We start from the raw sequence: 21375 nt of genomic DNA, 5'->3' as shown, positions 1-21375 counted from the left end.
TCTTCAGTGACTTAAATCATGAAACTATAAGATCTCAGGTTCATGTAATCTTCAGAGTTCTAAAGATCTCCATTGATTTAAATTCCATATGAAAATATACGATCTGAGATTCTTGTAGATCTTCATAGTTCTAAAGATCTCCACCGATTCAAATTGCATATAAAAATATAAGATCTAAGATTATTGCTGTAGATCTTTAGAGTTTAAAGATCTTTACTGATCTAAATTATCAAAAAATAAGATCTTGGATTTCTGTAGATCTTTATAGTTATGTATAAAAAAATAAGGCCTCAAGTTCCTGTAGATCTTCAATTCTTTAAATTATGGAAATATAAGATCCTAAACTACTGTAGATCTTTAGAGTTTCAAAGATCTTCAATGTTCTAAATTATCAAAAGCATAGATCTCAGATTCCTGTAGATCTTCACAATTTTTGAAATTTTTTCTTACAAGACCTCAAAATTTCTTTAAAAATCTAACACTTCAAATATTTCGTCGATAATTTCATTTTTTTTGCTATGATCTATATAGATCTTCAAAGATCTCTACTAATTTAAATGATAAAAATAAGATCTCAGACTTTTATACATCTTCACAGGCCTAGGAATCTCTACTAATCTAAATTACATATATGTAAAAACTTAAGATATAAAATTCAAGTAGATCTTCATAGTTTTGTAGATCTTCTCTGATCTAAAGTATGAAACAAATAAGATCTCAAGTTCCTGTAGATCCTTGTAGTTTAAAAAATCTTCAATAATTCAAATTTTGAAAATATAAGATCTTAGATTACTATAAATCTTTAGAGTTCCAAAAATCTTTACTTATCTAAGTTATCAAAAAATAAGATCTTGGGTTCCTGTAGATCTTCATAGTTTTATAAAAAAAAGGTCTCAAGTTCTTGTAGATCTTCAATGATTTAAATTATGAAAATATCTTTAATTACTGTAGATCTCCAGAGTTTCAAAGATCTTCAATGATCTCATCTAAAATTATAGATCTCAGATTCCTGTAGATCATAGTTCACCATTTCAAAAATTTTTTTTCACAAAGCCTTGAAATTTCTTTAGAATCATAAATTTCAAATTCTCATATATAGTAATAAGGAATTCTCATATATATATATATATATAATTTAACAAACAAGTATAAAATTATTGATGAACAAAAACAATGCCTAGAATCCACCGCCAAAAGTTAATTACTGCACAATTGGTGTAATTAATTAACAAGTTTAGTTACAAGTTAGTAATTCTAGAATTCTGTAATCCAGTAGTGGGTTTGCCTGCAATGGAATTACTTTTAGACGATTTAGATTAGACCAAATAACTGTATCTCAAATCTGGCTTTGAACAAATAAGCTCGAAATTCTCGAGTGCTTTGGTCGAGTTAATCAGTCAGTTGATAAATTTTATATAAAAAAGAGAATCAATAAGATCATTTTAGCATTTTAATTAATCTGGGGTAGTTATTTTTAAATAATTATCGATTTTTACGTGATATATATGTATGACGTGTTAGATATGTACACTGTCAATATTAATTTTGAAGTTGAACTAATAATAGAATCAATCAGATATATATTTTAGTATTTGGTTTTTGGTCAATTCCATATTTAGATTAATCTGTAATAGTAATTTTGATATATTAATTATTTCTGGTGGGTCTCCAATACATTAATGCTTTTAAATATATAAATATATGTATGGAAAATCAATAGAGATATTATGATATTTGGTTTGACTCATATATTATTGGCCGATGAAGATTTCAAGTAAATTTATAATGATTTATTTGAAATAATTATAATTTCTGATAAATTTGAAATATACTACGACATAGAAAAAAGGATTTTTTGGCAGAACAAATTTTTTTTGATGAGGAAAATTGTCAGGTGTCTTAATTATGTGTCGTACTGAAAAGTTTTTTCAATTCATATTTTAAAAAATTTTTCGCGCCAAAAAATGATTTTTTTCTGTGTCGTAGTATAGTTCAAATTTATCAGAAATGATAATTATTTCAAATAAATCATTATAAATTTACTTGAATTCTTCATCGGCCAATAATATATGAGTCGAACCAAATATCACAATATCTCTATTGATTTTCCATACATATATTTATATAATTAAAAGCATTAATGTATTGGAAATCCTATTGAAATCCTATGAAAATTACTATTACAGATTAATCTAAATATGGAATTGACCCATGGCTAATGGACCCATAAAATTTATGTTATAATATAAATATATGAGTAATAATTTAAAAGTTACATAGACAGAATCAATAAGGAATATTTTTGTATTTGGTTCATTACTCGCTCAATTGCTTATTACACTGATAAAGAAACCTTTGAGTCTATTTGGTTTGAGTTGAGCCAAATACGCCACGACTTTGGCTGAAAAGCCACACGTATTTGGAGGGAATTATCTACTCAAATATATGGCGTACTTGTGAACACATCATGTGCATTTGCGACAACTTTCACCCACATAAAAAAACAAAAATTATTTTTTTTAAACCTTCGAAATTCACTTTTGTAAATGTAAGTGACCATAGTTTTGAATTTTTTTTTGTTAAACTTGTTCGAAAATCTAAAGTGTCAGTCAAAAAATGTTAATGACTTTTGTTTTATGATAAAAACCATTGAAGAATTTTTAATTTTCCCTTGCATCTAATAATCATGTGAAATGTAATTTTTCTTAATGTAAATTACTTACAAGAAAATTTAATGTAGTCGAATTTATTTAATATCTAGAAATTTTTTTTTCTTTTTACTTTTTTTAGAAGGTACCCTATTTTGCCCGCAAAAATGAAATTTTTTTTTTTTTAATGGCCTCTGAAAATCTTTTCTAATATTTACTCTGGATATCATTAAAAAAAAATTTACAGTATTTGAATTCTCAATAACTTAGTATTTCCTTAAGTACTCCGTTTTGCTCCTTCCATCCTTTTTTTAATATATTTGAGTTACATTTAAAATATGTAAAATATATATGAAAATCGGCCAAAAGTTAGCTATTAGAAATGTATTTTTTACACATATTTTATATATATTTATATAATTTTTATGTATTTTTACTATATTTTTTTACAAACGTTTTTCACGAGGGATGTTTTAGATAAAAGAAAAAGTGATTTTTGTATTCCATTCATGCTCTTGAATATTCTAAAAATAATAAATTCCTGTAAAATTTTTTTTTTTCAGTGTATTCATTTACTCTGGATACACACAATCAATGATATATTTAACTTCTTCAATTACAAAAGTACATTGCCGGTAGTAAATTAATAGTCATATAAAAATGAAATAAAATTTAGTCAGTGGTACAAGTTCCTTGTGGCCAGAAAGTATCCAATTATTTCAAAGTCATATGTATTATTATTGAGTAAATCATATGATTGACTCACCACTATAATATATTGAGGAAAATAAAAAGTAAGTTAAGATAATTGCATAAAACTTTTCATCAACATTTGCAAAATTGATTGAAAGAAATCAATAATTTCCATCAACTCAAAACAGTATTTTTTTCAAATTCGTAGTTGTTTTTATCACATACATAGACGACTTCAGATCTATCTCTTATTTTTTACTGTAATCTCAGATTTGGTTTCATCAAATACATCGTTTTTGACAGAAATATTTCTATAGTAAGCCTAAAACCATAAAGTCTTTTATTCAAATCTCCCTATGAACTTGTTTCCATTTTCATGTTTTTGAATCAATTGAAATTCAGTTAACTCAAGTTCGGATAGACCAAGTACGCAGCGTATTTCGGAAGAAAACACGATTTTTATCAGTGTATACTCATATATTTTAAAATAAGTTTTAGTTTCGTTACAATATACATCTATACTTATATATTTTTTTTTAAATAAATAAAAGCATAACTTCTGGGTTTGAAGTTTTGACGCTAATTTATTTTTTATATCAAATTTATTTTTAAACAAAGTTTGAAAAATTTTTATACATTTTTTTTTACTGATGGTAGTTTGTTAGTTTTTTTTTAAATTTATTTTATGATGAATTAAAAATTAATAAATGCTGTCATAAAGTTTATATCAAAAAGTTTACGTTTGATACAAAATTTTTTTTTGTTTGTAAACTTATGAAAAATAAAGTTGATCAAGTTTTTTTTATTTACTACCATTTTACTCCAATATATATATATATATATATATATATATATATATATATATATATATATATATATATATATATATATATATATATATACGAATAAAAATTAAATAATAAAAAATCTACATTAGCATAATTAATTATACCTTCATATATTTATATAACAAAATATATGAATAACTAATGACAATAATAAAAAAATTAATAAATATGAAATATAAAAAAAATTAGCAGAATGTCACGTGTATGATATGTAAAATTTATTAAACTCATTTAAATGCCGAGTAAATAAAGTACATAAATAAAAATATGATATATATATTTTAATATAAAAATGTTTTCGCATCAAGTGCTCTGAAATAAACAGCAATGAAAAATAATAATATAAATAGTGAATCAAAATTAAAATGTAAAAAAATTAAAAAACAAAACATGATATACTATAGTCTAGTAGTTTTATAATGAGTTGGTATGCCGGTACGGAAACATTCTCCACGATTACGCTCTCTTGAATTGCGTAATTGCTCGGCCAAGTCCCTCAAGTGTAAGTTCTTTCTTACACGATACCTGTATACTCTATATTTATATATATTTTTTATATACAATATACAACTAGTATATAAATCAATAAATGTTTCTTAAATTTTAATTTTTCAACTCTTATTCAAAATTTGAAATTCCCGGTTAATTTGAATTTATTACCATTTGTTTTTGAAAACTAATAAGAGAATTCTGAAAGACACATGAAATTATCCAAAATTTAATCTTTAAAACATAATTTCAATTTTCTAAATTTCATTATAAAAAAAATTTGCTATGGCTTGAAATTTAAAAGTACACGTAGAAAAATTTTTCAAATTTGAATCTTAATTTATAATAAAATCACAAGATTTTTAAAAACAAGTGAAATTTTATTATGCAAAAAAAAAATTTTTTTATAATTTATTACACGATAAAATAAATCTTATTTTAAACATATATCATGTATATAATAATAAGGAGAAAAAAAATTTTAATTTTCTTGGTTTTCTGACGCGTAACCGCAAAGCAACAAAACCAGAAACCACTACATGCTATTATATATATATATATATATATATATATATATATATATATACATATATATTTCTTCACTTTTCTGCTTCTATTCTATACCCATATTATCACAAATATCAATCTTTTTATCTTTATTTCACATCATCTGGACTATTGTTATGGTTGAGAAATTTTTCTGTTCCGTATTTTCTTAAAAATCTCACCAAACAATATTATTACTCTTGTCTTCTTACATTATATATATCTTATATCTATATCTACATAATTATTATCACCATTTCTTAAACAATGATAATAATTATAATTATCAACCATGTAACAGTAAAAGATTTCCACACTCGATTACTTGAACGTAGAAATTATAAGAGCGATAAAAAAAAAATCACGTTATTGAAATTAAATTTTTCAAATTCAGTTACTATAAAATCTAAAATCTAAAATCAATTAACCAGTAGTATGATACAGAAAAACAAATTTTTTTTGCGCCAAAATATTTTTTCTTGTCTTAAGAAATTTTTTTTGCTCCCAGTAAATTTTTGTTATCAATTCATCATAAAAAAAATTTCCTGGATCAAGTAAAAATTTTCTTGAATCAAATAAAAATTTCTTGTGCCGATAATTTTTTTTTACCGTGTTTAAAATAAAAATATTTAATAATAAAATAATAATAATAATAATAATAATAATAATAATAATGATAACTTGCACTTTTATTGGTTCAAACGTTAGTTTAGTCTCTGTACGAACCCGTTAAGCTTGACGAGGTCTGGGTCATCGACCATTACCAACATACGGTCATTTTAAGTCTGTCTTTTATATATTGTCCCAATAAGTCTCACGGTTTATTGCCACAGCCGTCAAGGTAAAACCGTGAAAGTTTATTTAATATAAACGCTCAATTGTTTGCTCAATTTACCTTAATAGGTTCTCCGTATTGACACTTATGGTCAATTAATAATAAATATGTTGTAATTGTATTCATAATTCAATTATTTATCCATCCTACTGTTAGCAGATCAGCTAATTTCACTCATCAGAACATAACATTAATGAGAATCCTTATAAAAATTGTTTTTTTTTTTCAATTTTTCTTATTTTTTTTTTCTAAAAATAACTTATTACTAATTAAAATTTCTATAATTACGTGACATATATGTATGAAATATACGAGATAAGGCGTGTGAGGCGTAAGAAAATGTGGGTGTTGACTCAGTTAGTCATAGAACAAGAGTTTACTATACAGTAGCTCATACATTCTCTACATCTACATATTCTCAGAGACATATGAGTTATGTGTTATTACTACTATATATATGACATATATATGTATAGAGCCGTGGCAGTACGAGCAGTTATGCATAGTTAATAATATAGTTTAAGAGTATTTTCATTTTCTATGCATACTACCGACAAAACCATCATTATGAATTCATGAGCTCAATTTGTACAATTGTCACATATTCTTCTTTAAATATCTCTAAATTACTAGACCATGTCGTAGTTTTCTAGGGAAAAAAAAATATATATATATATATATATTATTTGGTGTTAGTGTCAATTGACTAAGTTTGTAATTTATTGAATGAAAAGTATATACTTGAGAGTAGACTTTTTAGCTAAATAATTAGATGTACATTGTAAAAAATTTGTGGAGTAAATGCTGATTAAATTTGGAGTAAATGCGGAGCGGATGACTGTTTATTTCTTTAGTCACCTCGGAGGGAGATTCACTCCAAAGAGGAGTTAATTCCAATAGTAAAACTCTTGCAATAACGCAGCAAATTATTTGAATTTTAATTCTAGTTACTGACTGGCCCTCTGCAGTCTATTATTTAAACTCAAGTTACTTAATTCGATTTTGCAAAAATATTAATCCCCACACAGAAAAAAAAAATTCTCGACTGAAGGTATATATTTTTGATTCAAGAAAATTTTTTTGGAGACCTGAACTTTCTCAGATAAAGTAGAAATCTCTGAGCAAGACGAATTTTTTTAACCAAGACAAATTCTCTTGGCTCAAGAAAATCTTGATTTGGTTCCCGAAAACGTTTGTCTTCAAAAATATTTTCTTGACTCAAGATAACTTTTTTTTCTGTGTAGATAATTGATATGTGCCAACAATTTTTGCACGACTCAAATGCGAAGCATTTAGGTGGACTTTACTGTCGCATAGCCACCGTTCCGTAAAATGCTCGCTTAAAGTCATTTCGATAACTCAAAAGATTAGTTGATTGTGTACTTATTAATGATTTTTGGAAACTTCAATTAAAAAGTTTATTATAGTGACGTCCTTTAGGATGTATGTCTGTGAGTCGTCTAGATTTAAGCCGTCACGAACAATAAATCAACCTAATTCTTCTTGTAGAAGTTGTCATTCATCCTTGGGATTAACCCTATTGAATATTAACTACCAACTTTTTCCCATTTAAAAGATATCACTAAAAATCGATGAATTTTCTGAGATTTTTTCTTAAAATTTATCGTCCATAGTCATGTGGGGCAAGTGTGCGCTAAACCATTTATTTTGGACTGAAATGCATGTGTTTGCACACGATTACCCACTGCGCACATTTGCCCCCCATAACTCTATGTCTCTGTCGTTTTTTTCCACATTTACATTCGGATACATTTCGCTCTGTTTTCTATTCGTATATTATCCATCTTATATTCTACTCATGTATTTACTACTGCCCCCTATAAAAATTGAACCAGCTGTCAGTTTATTTATTTATTTTTTTTTAAAGATTAGCTCTTATATTACAACATGGACATTTGAGATGTCAAATTTTGGACTTTCTAAACATTTTGTTTAAATTTAAATTTTATGATTAAAAAAAAATTTCTTTTTAACGCCGAACTATTCGAAAAACATTTTTTAGCTACTAAAGAATCATTTGGTACAAAAATATCAAAAATCGCATTTTTGTAGGTTGATACGTTATTGGTTATTCACATCCAATTATATAATATTAAGCTGAGTTGAGTTTTGCGGGGATTCAGTAAAGTGTATTGGCTGAAATCGCCCTTAGAGACCAATAGATATAATCAGTCGTCTGTGTAATCAATGTATTGCTTCGGCTTGTTGGTTACCCGACATACATGCACCAGAGACATGATTAACGTCAGTCTCCTCTCCGTCAATAGACACTCTGTGAGAGCGAATTCTATTGAGTGTGGGAATGGGATAGTAACATAGGTTCTAAATAGGAGAGAATCGATTGTAAACTACCGAATAGGCATAATGACGGGTATTTAATCAATTATTTAAATATCGATGACAATGTCTATTTAACTTTTTATGTCATATCTCTATATTATTGTACAATAATTTAATAGTATAAACTTATCAGTTAATTTAAATTCTGTGATATGTAGAGATAATATTCTGTTTAAATATTTAAACTGCTTTACTAATTTAAACTTTTTGTTAGTAAAAATTACGAGTGTACGAATAGTGTGGGAATCGAATATCATTATTTGTTGGATTAAAATTTACTCAGTCGTTAAATGATGTCTGGTCATTGTTAGCCAACTTCAGAAAATATATTGCGAAGTTGGAAATTTTCAATTGCAGACTATTTTCTGTTCTCTTTTTGGCTCAACTTTTTTTTTACCAACTAGTCCATAAGACACTTGACCCGGCAATTTGCCATTGTGAATTTATAACAAAGGCGAACAGAGAACAGAATATAAAAAAATTTTAAAAATAGAATGTGATATAAAATTTTCGACGGAGATTTAAAGTGTGAATATGTCAATGAGCAATAAGCAATGTTCTTTCACATATATATGAATATATGTATATATATGAGCCATTAGGTTTTAGCAGAACAAAATAAGGAATAACGAGTTACAATGTCATAGAAAGTCATTAGGTGACTTTTTTTCTAAAAGACGTACTTTTACTCATATGAAAGTAGGAAATAGTTTTCCTCTACTGCGCTTTGAATTTTACGATATCAAAGTATATGAGAAAGAATACAATCTCGAGAAATTGGTTGTTTATTTAACAACTTGAGATTTAAAATTTAAAATAAGTTCGAAAATATGCAGCTGCTGCACCCGTGAAAAATGAATCATATATGTCCATATATAGAATATATATATAACATATACGATTCATTTTTCACCAGTAAAAAAAAAGCATAATTAGAACTTCCAAGTTAATTCACTTGGCAGATGAAAAAAAATATTTACAAGACGTAAGCCCATTTGTTTTCTTCGTATAAAGACTAAACTAGAGTGACTACACAATTAACGTCTTCAAGAAATATTAGTTCTGACAAAAACGTAATTAACGATAAATTCTAAAGTTGGTTACTTTTCTCTTGATAATTATGCTGGTAGACGTTGTAATCTAATATTTAGTTGAGTACCAGTAGATAAAAGCGTTTTCAAATTAACGACTACTTTACTTTGAATGAAGGCATCTAACCCTTTTTACAAAGTTGTCACAAAACTAAATTTTATTCTGCGTTCTACATGTGTTTTGTCAGAAAAAGGTTTAAACGTAGTTACAACACAGAAAAGTTCGTGATGTGGATGAGATAGACGTCTACTTTGCATAAAGAACTTCCAGAGTTTGAATAAAATGAGATGCATGAGTAATATATATTGTCCATTAGTTATGAGTTTGTTATACTATTTCCAACTGGTTTTCATGCCAAAATGACAGGATCCAAAATAACTGAGAAAACTGAGCTAATATTACGTTTTTAGTACGTGTTCTAGCACATATATATATATATATATATATATATATATATATATATATATATTCCCAAAAGAGTTTCTAGACAAGTACTTACTACAATATGCATACATATATTTGGGTATAGAAATATGTCTATGTATGTACTATGCTAAACTATATATATATATATATATATATATATATGAAACATAGAGACATGACGTCTTAGACTTTGTTGAATATTTTATCTCTCAAGTCAACACACGACTACTCTAGAGTCAAATCCAATCGAATTCAATACATCAATATATATAACCCCATACGTCTTTTACTTTCTCAACGGACCTATGAAAATTACCGTCTAGGGAAATATCGAATACGGAATGATAAAAATGTTAGAATTTTTTATATCGGAAAAAGAATTCAAGTTTTTTAAAAACATATATCTATAATATATTTAGAAAGAATTTCGAAAACACCTTGAAGCAAAATGGAAGAGGTTGAAAATTATTCAGTAGTGTAATAAAAAAATAAAAATAATGTTTGATATTTTGTTTGGAAATAATAATAAATTGTTAAGCTACAGTTTTTTTTTCTTTCTCTAAGAATCGTTGTCTGAAAATGGAATAAAAAATTTAGGTTAATTCTACTAAATTCTGAAATCTGTAGAAATAGTTCGTAGTACACGGAGAGAGAATTATAGGAATAGTTTCATGTGTATGTGGGAGAGGACCCCATACAGATGTATGGGAACTATTCCTATACATTAGGAAATATTCTCATAATTGATAGGCACAAACTTTGCCTCATCAGTACTCATATATCGATTAATGGAATCTTTCAACACTATGTACAACCTTCATATTATTCTAGATGTCTGGTTTATTAATGATATTAATACCCTCTTGCGAATAATTATGTTAAATGATGCGTGATACTTCATATTATAGGTTATTTCTGTTGTGTACTTCTCCCACATGTAAATACCATGCCCATTCTTACACATATTTTTGTTAATTTAAATTTTTTATAAAATATATTATGTAACTTATGTACATGGAACTGTAGAAATGGCTTTGCTGTTGGGTCCACTATTACTAAATAAAAATAAATGTGTTTATAATTATTTAATTATAAATTATTGAAATTATTTCCATGAAATATAGGAATTATTGGAATAATTCCTATACTGCACTAACATGCTGAGCACAAAAGTGTTAACTTACTCTGGTATTCATATTCTAGTTGCAGCTTTGGTACTTAGCACGTCGGTACATAGAAGCAATTCTTAAATTTGTGAAAATGAATCCCAACATACTTAGAAATTACTCTAATTATAATTCGTGTATAGGAACCATTTTCATACTCTTATAGGAGAAATTCCTATACATGTATAGAAATTGCTTTTATATATTATGGGCAATGGTTCTTATAATTGATAGTGGTTTAAAATATTTTAGTTTGGTCGGAATTAGTGTTAATCAACGTTTGCGGAAGTAACGGCATTACTAATTAAACTAATCATACTAATGTAATTAAATTAAGGTTTGCATGCTTGTTGTGTAAACTAACTAAAATCCTCAATGTATCTCAATGTACATTTTGGGTAAATCCTACTATGTTATACTGACATATTCAGTATCATCATTCCTGTACATGTGGATTTGCGGTGATACATCTGAATGTGTAATTTCAAACAGTATGTGTACATAGATACCTATAATCTATGTCTATGTATGTGTACGTGTTCGTGTACATGACGACTATAATCTTAGCTAAACCTCCTGGGGTTGCTGAAATTCCAATAATCCATCGATTCATTCAATTTCGTGTAATCCGTAGTGATTACTTCCATAAAAGTTCTTGGAAACTAGAAAATTATTTCTTACTATGATGCGAACATGAATAAACGAAGCGAGATTAATTTAATAATAAATTATTTACATGTACCCTAGGGTGGGTCAATTTTTTTTAGGTTTACGTTTTGTTGGTATTCTGGACCATGCTGATATGGACAGTAAATATATATTTAAATAATGTTTGAAAGCGATGTATCTAAAACTGAATAAATGAAATAATTAAAAACTATAAAAGCTCTTTTTTAACTACCTGCCACTAAATTAGCATATAAGTTCTTTGATGTCCTTTTGTCAGTTGGATCGACATCCGGGACATTGACCAGGTACAGTACACTCAACCTAATATGGTATCACACAAGCTCAGTAAGCTTGTCTGGTTGCCCCTTTAGGTTGAATGTTCGCGTCTTGAGTTTCCGGTTCGTAGCATTGGGAATCCCTTTCCGCTGTCGAACACTCTAGATGGGGATCGTTGAATACTAAGCAGCCTAAAGTACTTTTACTATATATGTATGGCTGTCTATATATACACTGATGTATATATGTGTATGTCTATTATAAATATATGTAGAGAATGGTCTGGTTATAAGCTGGGTATGGTGGATTCGAGAAAAGCGAAAGATGATAAGCTGCTCCATCGCAGCCTCGATAATAGTCTGAGGATTGAAAGCCAACATATAAAAGGAAGAGTTGAGCTGAGTGTGCCAATCTATATAGATTTACTGTAAAGAGGCTAAAGAGAATCGTATTCAAACCCCTTGATAAACTTTCATTCATGCAAAGACAGTCTTCAGTTGACTGTATACTATATATATATATACATATATATATATATATATATATAATGTAATCCATTATTGATGGTATGAATCATTCATAATAGAGATATACTCATCCAATCATCTCTAAGGACAATAACACGACGTGTCTCTATATAGCCGTTTTCAAAAGCACGGAAATTAATTTAATGATTTTACAAGTGTGTTAATTAAATTATTTAAAAGCCAAATGTCATACAAATAACAACAATAATATTATTTTATGCAATGAAGATGGGAAAAAAAACAATATTCCCCAACTGTCATAATCAAGAGTTTAATTTCGTTTCATAAAAATTGCTAAGAATAACATCCTTTATTTTTTTTTTTTATTCTCTGCTGCAGAGAGACTAATGAGAATAATCTGCTTATAATGCAACTCGCACAGCAAGAGAAATTCTCAGAACTACATAAAGTATACTCCATTACATCATAATTTGTGTAACTTATTACGGTTGCAGAAAATAGATAAAAAAATTGTTGAAAAAAAAGAACAATGTTCTCATAATTTATCATCTACTCTATATTCAAAAGCAGTGATTTTTTAAAAATACTTATGCATAACTATTTTGTTGAGATTTTTACGAAACAGCTGAGATATGAATATAGGTGACATAAAAGAAAATACAGTGAATAGAAGTAAAAAGACCGAAATGGCATAAGATTATTTTTTTTGGTGAATATAATATTATAAATATGTGGCTCGTAGACTTTTAGTTGACAAATGACTACTAATGCATGCAAGATAGCATCCTTTGAACCCATTATGCTAAGCAGCATCTGTTAATATTAATACACTGATTGTAATTTTATGCAAAAATTCTTTTATCATATTTTGAAAAAAAGTAAAGTGTTGCGGAATGAAAAATTCAAATGTACCCCCAGCAAAGACAAAGAAGACACTATGAACATGACTAGATGCACGTGTATTTAATATAATCAAGTCTATAAATGCATTATCAACACTACAGCGAGTGTGTCGGGACGACAGTAACGCCACCATTTACTCTTGCGTCTGTGGCCCAACCACTAATGGATACAATTAAAACGTATAATGGCGCATATCACGCTTCAGAAATGCTTTGTTAGCTAACGGTATAACTATATACATTATATATATCTATATATATAAAGATATATTTTACGTAGTAGTAATGTTGGTTATCAATTTACGAAAATTTAACCAGAGGTGGCAATATAATTCACAACAGCAGCTGTACCAGAGACGCGTATATGCAACTCTTGCTCTACCCGTACTGGGAATCGATTCCCTGGGTTCTCGTCTCTCTGACAAGGATATAAAATGGCGTTTGCCTTGGCGTTACATACTAAACGTGACAGAAAACCATATTCTGGATTCAGTAGTTGAATTCTAAAGCGTTATTTCAAGCATTATGTAACAAAGATTTAAGATTCAAAAATTCTAGTTTATCGTTTACATTTAAAATATCGATTTCAATGCTCCATTAACAATAAATCTTTAGAAGCATCTTGAGATTGTTTTTAGATGCAAGAAAACGAAATTTAGTGTTGACATTTGAATTTAACTTTTATTAAGTTTACCCAGATGACGATGAAAATCCTCACGACTCGGTGGTATTACTCTCAGCAAACGACCGAAAGGACCAAATGCACTCAACGAGAATTTCAATTTTTGAATTTAAACTGCAGACCATCTGGTTGTATGTTTAATGTTAATCCTCTTTACTCAGAGTAAACGGTGTTTTGTTACCAACTATAGTAGTAGTTCGTTAAACTCAAAACTCGGAATTCTGTTCTGTGGTCACCGTCAGTTTATTCAAATATATCTATAGACTAAATTTAAAGCCACTGAACTTAATTTATTTGTTGATAATAGTCATCTAATTGCAAGCCACGTTATATTGAAAGGTAAAACATGTACAAGAGAGAAATACCTTTGAAATGATGAGGAATGAATTTAGCAAACCAGACTCAAAAATTCATTTTAAAACTCTAAAGCTCACAAAATATTGTATACATGGATAAATAAACTTCCCTACGGCTGTTAGTTGGGACAACAAACATAAAAACCCAAGCTGTAGAATATCAGCAAAAAAGGTTAATAACACAGAAATAAATTACAAAACCTCAACCGCAGTGAAAATGTGGTTTCGGTTGTGAAAATTAACAGTGGACAGACGTTCAGAGAGAGTAAGAATGAAAGCTTGCGTAGATTAATACAAGCACAAGAGTTAGCAAGCATCAAACACAGTACTAAACGAGTTTAAACTACAATTCTCTACACGCCCTCATCGTAAACTTGGTCTGCGGTATTCACTGCTAGTTTTCACCCTTCCTGTCATTGCTGGTGGTTGCTAGCTTCTGCTTGCCGGCTGACTGGCTGACTCTGCCATTCTCTTTCATATACACTTTACCCTGTACCTAGATACTACACTACGCTATACTTCAAGACTACCCTTTAAACCACCCAACCCCTTAGACTAACCTAGACTATCTCCATCTTGTCAACTGTTCAACTGGCATCCTCACTACGCGACAGATGTTTTCAACGACTTCCTACATGCCAAAAGTTAAGGTTGCCTTAACCGTCTACCATTATCTTTCAATCTCTGTCTCTTTCTCTTTACTACACGCTCACAACAAACATGTTTGCTGTGTATATATGCTTCTTATTATATGCAAAGCTTTGCATTTAAACTTTTTGTGCCCTTTATCATATCTACGTGCCGCGGACTTTATACGTTTCATAAATTTATTCTGTTTACCAAAGCCTTAACTCGAAAATTTATGGATTATTCGAAAATTTTAAATTTCTCAGATAGTTTTCACAAAATAAAAGGGTGTAAAAAATGAATTTTAAAAGAGCGAATAATAATTGAGTGATAAAATCGTTTTTTCATCTCTTTTGATAGAAACAGCCTCGAAAAAAAAACTATCATGTTAAATTGGTTTAATTGAGTGGATAATTTGATCTTGAATTTAGTCACGTATTAAACTAAAAAAGAAAATTCGCCTTCCTGTCAAATTTTACGATCCGTTTCATCCCTGTTACGCACGAGGTATTTCGCTTCTATTTTTCCGCTTGACCTTCTCCAATCGCCTACACAATATTGCCAATCCTCTTGTTGCTTTTTTTCCAATTTCATTTTTATCTACATCTCAGCCGTACTGTGTGACACTATCATAAAATCATAAACGTGAATTGGATAAAAAAGACGTTTCACATTTTATTTCATTTTTTTCATTGAAAAAAAAAAAAAAAAAAAATTTGTTTCGTTGACGTCATATTAATTTGAGTCGTATTATAAAAAATTTCATGGCGTAAATTTAAAAGAAAATAAAAAATGAACGAAAGAAAAAAAATGAAATAAGCGGAAATACCCATTGAAAGCCATCGTAAAAGTAGTAAAAGTCGCGGTTGGGTTAGAGAAAATGAAATAGCATTGAAAGATGAAGCCACGGGGTTGGGAGGAGGGATGTTACGGTGGCTTGTAGGGAAAAGAAGTTTTTATGTATATATATATACATAGAAAGTTAACAAAATGAATGAAGAAAAAGTCCGCGTGGTTAATAGCTGAAAATGAAAAGGCGTGAATTTAATTTAAAGTGTCTTTTGTTTCTGTCTCTGTAACCATAATGCATTCGCGCCATCATGCGGAAGCGTCAGGAAATTAAAAAATTTTCTTTGGCATAAAAAATTATCCAATTAAGTTAAGTTTCTTATTTTAAATAATAAATTTTAATTTCTTAGCTTAACTTTTTGATAAAACTTGCTTTGGATGTTGATGATATTATTAAAAATTTCAAATTAACTTGATAACAAGATAGGGGATTAAATGTAGATATATCTATGTCCCGAATAATCTAGACTCTTAGTTGGTGTTTTCGTACTTAAATAATAATAAACCGTAGATTGGTTTCCCGCAAATAGCTGAGTGTGGAATAAGTAAACTCAACACAGCATAGTCAACAAAATCCGATATTTTCATTTACCCTTGTCGTCGGATCCAAACTTATCTAAGCAGTACATTCTTGTCTATTTTACGCTTTCTGAGTACTTTTCTTCTTTTATATTTTTCTACTCCCCTTTTACCTCTCTTTCATTCTCCTTCAGTTCCACTTCTACTTTTCCACCCTTACAATTCCTCTTTTTTTCTTTTCGACATCATCATACTTTTTTTTTAGTCCATTCGTAAACTCACAAACTTTTAGTCTGGCAATTTATCGCCAGCCGCCATCGATGTCTCGTGAGAACGCGTGAAATGTAAAAAAAAATTTCTTTTAATTTTTTCTCACCCTTACAGTTTTCCCTTGAGTCTAATAATTGAAAATTATTATTTTTACAGGTGCGCTATATCCATAAAAAAAAGTATTATAAATGAGAACGGAAAACCTTTGTCGCCAAATAAAATATTAATTTATAAAAATACAGTTAATAACAATAAAAAAAAAAAAAAAATTGAATTGTCGTGTTAGCACGACTGAAAACGTAGAGTATAGTGGGCAATTAAGTTAGTCGAAATGAAGCAAGTCTAATTAACGTTTGTGACAAGTCAGCAGTTAGAGTTTCAACCACTCGCTCGACAAAAAGTTAAATTAACGGAAAACTCAGGACCTGAAATTCTTATTCCTTTTACCATTCATCCCGTTTTCAAAGACCACCTTTTTTGTGTTTTCTTTCACCCTATTTCATATAATATTCACCTATCGTACTACCTTCTGTTCGTCTGGGTCATTTAATTTTACGCTAGTTATTATATATTCTACCCTTACTCGTGTGACACACAACACTCTTGTTTACTTCCGTCTACTTCATTCTTCTCCATTTTAATTTTTTAGTTACCTCTACTTTTTGAGATATTCGTTACTTTTTAATTAATCCTTCAGATGGCGGAATTTCGCATAATATACTTTAGATCATTTATTTTAAATCTAAGTAAATAAGGTCATTAAGGCTAATTTAAAATAATAATAACTTATCAGCCAATTTCTCTTTTCTGTAGATTTTTTTAAAATAATGATTGGCTTTTCGTAAATATCTTCGTAAATATTGAGTAATCGAAAAAATTACAAGAGATCTTTTTTGTAGCGCTTTAAATTCTCTACAAAAAAGGTATCATATACTTTTTTTAAAATCTTGATAGCTGCTGAGATATCTCGAGTTTAAAATTCGAAAAATTAGACATACAAATTTGGATTTTTTACTTTTCTGGATATGATTAGTTTTTTGCAAATATCTCTGTAAATATTAAGTTATCCAAAAAATTACAAGAGGCATTATTTGTAGCTCTTCAAATTTTCTACAAAAAACGTGCCTTGTACTATTTCCAAATTTGACAGCTACTGAGATATTTTGAGTTTAAAACTTAAATAATTAGGCATACAAATTTTCAGTTTTAAATTTCCCGGGACTTAATAGATTTGATAGATCAGAGTTGATATTGGATTTCAAATCCAATTATTAATTTCTGAAATTCGAAAATTTTCGACCATTCAAAATTTATTTGGTAAAAATTTTCCATTACATACTAACGATGTTTCGAATTATTCGATTCAAATTTCAAGTCGAATAATGATATTTTATTCGATTTCATTCCATCGTTATTCGCACATCCCTAAAATAAATATTTCATATGTTTGTAAGATATTTCAAAACAAAAATTTTTTAAACATAATAACTTTCATAATTCAAATGTTATCTTTTATGTATCAAGTACTTAAATTCACTACCATCTGGTTGGATTACAAATTCATATTAATATTTCCATTTATTTTATTATCTTTTATGCAAATACAAAAACATTTTATAATAATTCTCTAAAAGCGGCTTTTGCTGATAAAGCATATAAATAACATACAATGTACATACATTATATTTATTAATTCAACCATTGTTTTTGTTATTATTCTAGGTTGCGCCTTGGATTATTCACCGCCATTTTAAGTATTGCCATAGCTACTGGTAAGTTAAAAGCACTTTGTTCTTATAATTTTCTAATAATACCTCAATTTCAAGAGAAATGATTAATTAAAAAGTTATACCCCAGTAGGTTCAATTTAGCGTTTTAATTAAATTCGTGTTTGCAATAGCTCCCTTATTTAAATGTCAAGTCAAGCTTTAAACGTTTAATTCTCAAAGGTTTTTACCAACTGAAATTCACGGAATATCAAGAGACGAATTGTTAAAGGACTCTTTCTGAAAACAAAGACTAAGATGTTAAGGTTACACGAAAATGTGAATAACAGAGAGAGAGAGAGAGAGAGAGAGAGAGAGAGAGAGAGGAAAGAATAATATAAGAAAAGGTAGAGATGTCTAGTCGTAGATTTCATGTGAATGCCAGAGACATTTCTCTTATCCCTGTAAACTTAACTCCTGAGGGAAAACGTAGAAACCGGAAAGTTTTCGGTTCGTCGTATCTATCTTGGTGCCGAAAAAAAATAAAAAATAAAAATAAAAGAGAAAAACAAAAATACCTTAAGGATAACGCTTTTCCTTGATTCGCTTCACGAGACCATGAGTAACGGGTTCATATCACTAAAGAGGAATTGTCTCGTTCCTTCAAATCCCGAAGGAAATGCAACAAAATAAAAAAAAGATGATACATGTTTTATAACGTTCTCTTTATTGTAAGTAATTTTCAATTTTTTAAAGTGCTGTTTTTGATAAATTCCTATTTTATGGTAGATTCTATAGATTTATCCTTTTTTTTTAAATCTTAAGGATGTTCTGAAATGTAAAAAAAATATTTTATAAGCTATTATTTAGTACTGTTGCAAAAAGCTATAACTTTTTTCGAAGATTATCAGTAAATTTTATCATATAAAATATATATATATTTTAATCCCGCAAAATATGTTTTCAATCGGATTTACTTCGCAGATAATAAAAAAAAATTTCCAATACATTGTTGGTTATTTTAATAAACGAAGAGCTAGAGTTAAGTGAATAAACAAATTAATTTAAATTGTAAGAATTTAATTAAATTTAAAAAATCTCTGAACTTAATTTAAAATCCGAAATTAATAATTTTTTATTCTCATTAGATTGTATTCGGTACATATATACAAATATATCGGATGACGCCTATGATTCTTAGGACCTTGTAAGTAGTCCGTCAGCTTGCCGCTAGATGGCCGAAGCAATTTTATTTTTTCTTTTCTACTGACTTGGGTCAAAGTTATTAAAAGCAAATTTTTATGCAGTTATTATTACTCTGGTTTCCCTTCAATATACGCATAAATCTTTCGCCTTTTACTAAAGATTTCCGTGGAGGGGAACAATTGATGAGTCTATAAGACAATTTTTTGTATACCCGGCAATAGCTGGGTTCCTAATAAATCCAAAAATAATTTTTAGTCTGGAACATTGTCACTAAAGTAGATTTCATTCCTTTGCTCAAGAATAAATATTTGGTTCAAATAATATGAAAGTAAATATTGTTATAAATCTCAAGATCCTCGAGCAATACAGACAGTAGTCGATAGTTAGACACAATTGTAGTAAAGTTTAAATCTGCAGTTGAAGGATAGATAAGGGTCTGTTTCATGCTGACAGGATTCTAAATAATATTTATATATAAATAATATAATATGAGCAGCTTTTACCGCTATCTTCAAAGGAAGAATGAAAACTTTCTGAATAGATTTCAAAAATATGATCCGGCGAGGAAGAATCTGTTATATTGGTGGAAAAATGGAGGGTCAGCTGAAAAATATAATTTATTCTAATTATGCTATTTGTCCAATAGCTTAGTATTGATATTTTAATATGAATGATCCCTGTTTAAAAATCTCATGAAATCTAAGGTGACTTTACCAATTTGAAATACGTCGTCTCGTGTTCTATCCAATCTTGGCTGTACTGGTTGGACTGTATGAAGATTCCTAACAGGTTCAAGTTTAGACTTATCTTCATCCACTGAGTTCTGTAAACGATAAAATTATGTTTGGTGACAGAATGATTAAAATATTAATTTGCTTAAAAAAAAAATAAACACGACCGCCTATTTTCTTGCGTAATTTAAATGCTACGGCAAGCATACAAAGTAAATTATTTTTTCAAAATATCCTCAAAAAATATAAATGTCTAGAAATTGAAGAATATCAAAAACTTTAAAATTTTTCAGTGATCTCTTAAACTTGAATTTTCTAGTTTAAATTCGATGAACAATTTTTTTTTTACTAATTTTTCAGAGGATAAGCGAAAAAAAATAAAATTTTTTTCAGCTATACTCATAAAGAAATTTTTTTTATCAATTTCTTTTTTTTTTTTTTATCTTGATCAAAGGCAAATAGGCAAGCGTTAATTTAGTGTCAGTATTTGTGCCAAAAGATATAGAACGAAAAAAAAAAAATGATGAGAGTAATAGGAAATTATAAAAGATATAAAAAGCTCGAAAAGCTGTTCCATGGTTAAATCCTTTGAAGCACGAGAGATTTTTAAGTACACTCTTCTGTAGTCTACGTTGGATTAATAAACTCAAGTACTTTTAGAGAGTTATATATTAGCCATGGTAAAGTTTTTAAATAAAAATAATAATACAAAAGTCAATTTTGCTCGTAGTTGAAAATATCATACAACTCTAGATTGCGATGAACCCGCAAAATATGAAGAGACATCTTGTAAAGTGGATGCTCACGATTCTCACGACTATTCGAGATATTCAACCCTGCACAGACTTTACTTACTTGATAGTAGGATTGTGAGTTTGCAAGATGATAAAAAAAAAAATAATAATAATAATAATAAAATTGTGTATACTGTAAAGAGAGAAAGGACCAAAGAACCTAGAGCATGTATCGATCGTGTACGTCAGCAAGTAT

The 21375-nt window shown here is 28.5% G+C and overlaps 1 protein-coding gene and 1 non-coding gene across 2 annotated transcripts in view; both read left to right on the top strand.

The window, feature by feature from the left end:
• LOC103580891 (cadherin-87A) overlaps positions 1–21375 on the top strand; it is a 50205-nt gene that overhangs the window by 1082 nt on the left and 27748 nt on the right. Inside the window, exon 2 of the mRNA XM_014440406.2 lies at positions 18465–18514. Within this exon, the coding sequence (XP_014295892.2) occupies positions 18465–18514 (50 nt within the window). The remainder of the gene's footprint in view (positions 1–18464; positions 18515–21375) is intronic.
• Positions 19762–19882, top strand: LOC128667697 (U5 spliceosomal RNA). The gene has a single exon (XR_008403647.1). It is a non-coding gene; the product is annotated as a U5 spliceosomal RNA (small nuclear RNA).

The sequence above is a fragment of the Microplitis demolitor genome, chromosome 4 (genome assembly GCF_026212275.2).
Source record: "Microplitis demolitor isolate Queensland-Clemson2020A chromosome 4, iyMicDemo2.1a, whole genome shotgun sequence".
NCBI lineage: Eukaryota > Metazoa > Arthropoda > Insecta > Hymenoptera > Braconidae > Microplitis > Microplitis demolitor.
Note: the sequence above shows the minus strand (reverse complement) of the source record. Positions and strands in the feature narration are given on the sequence as shown.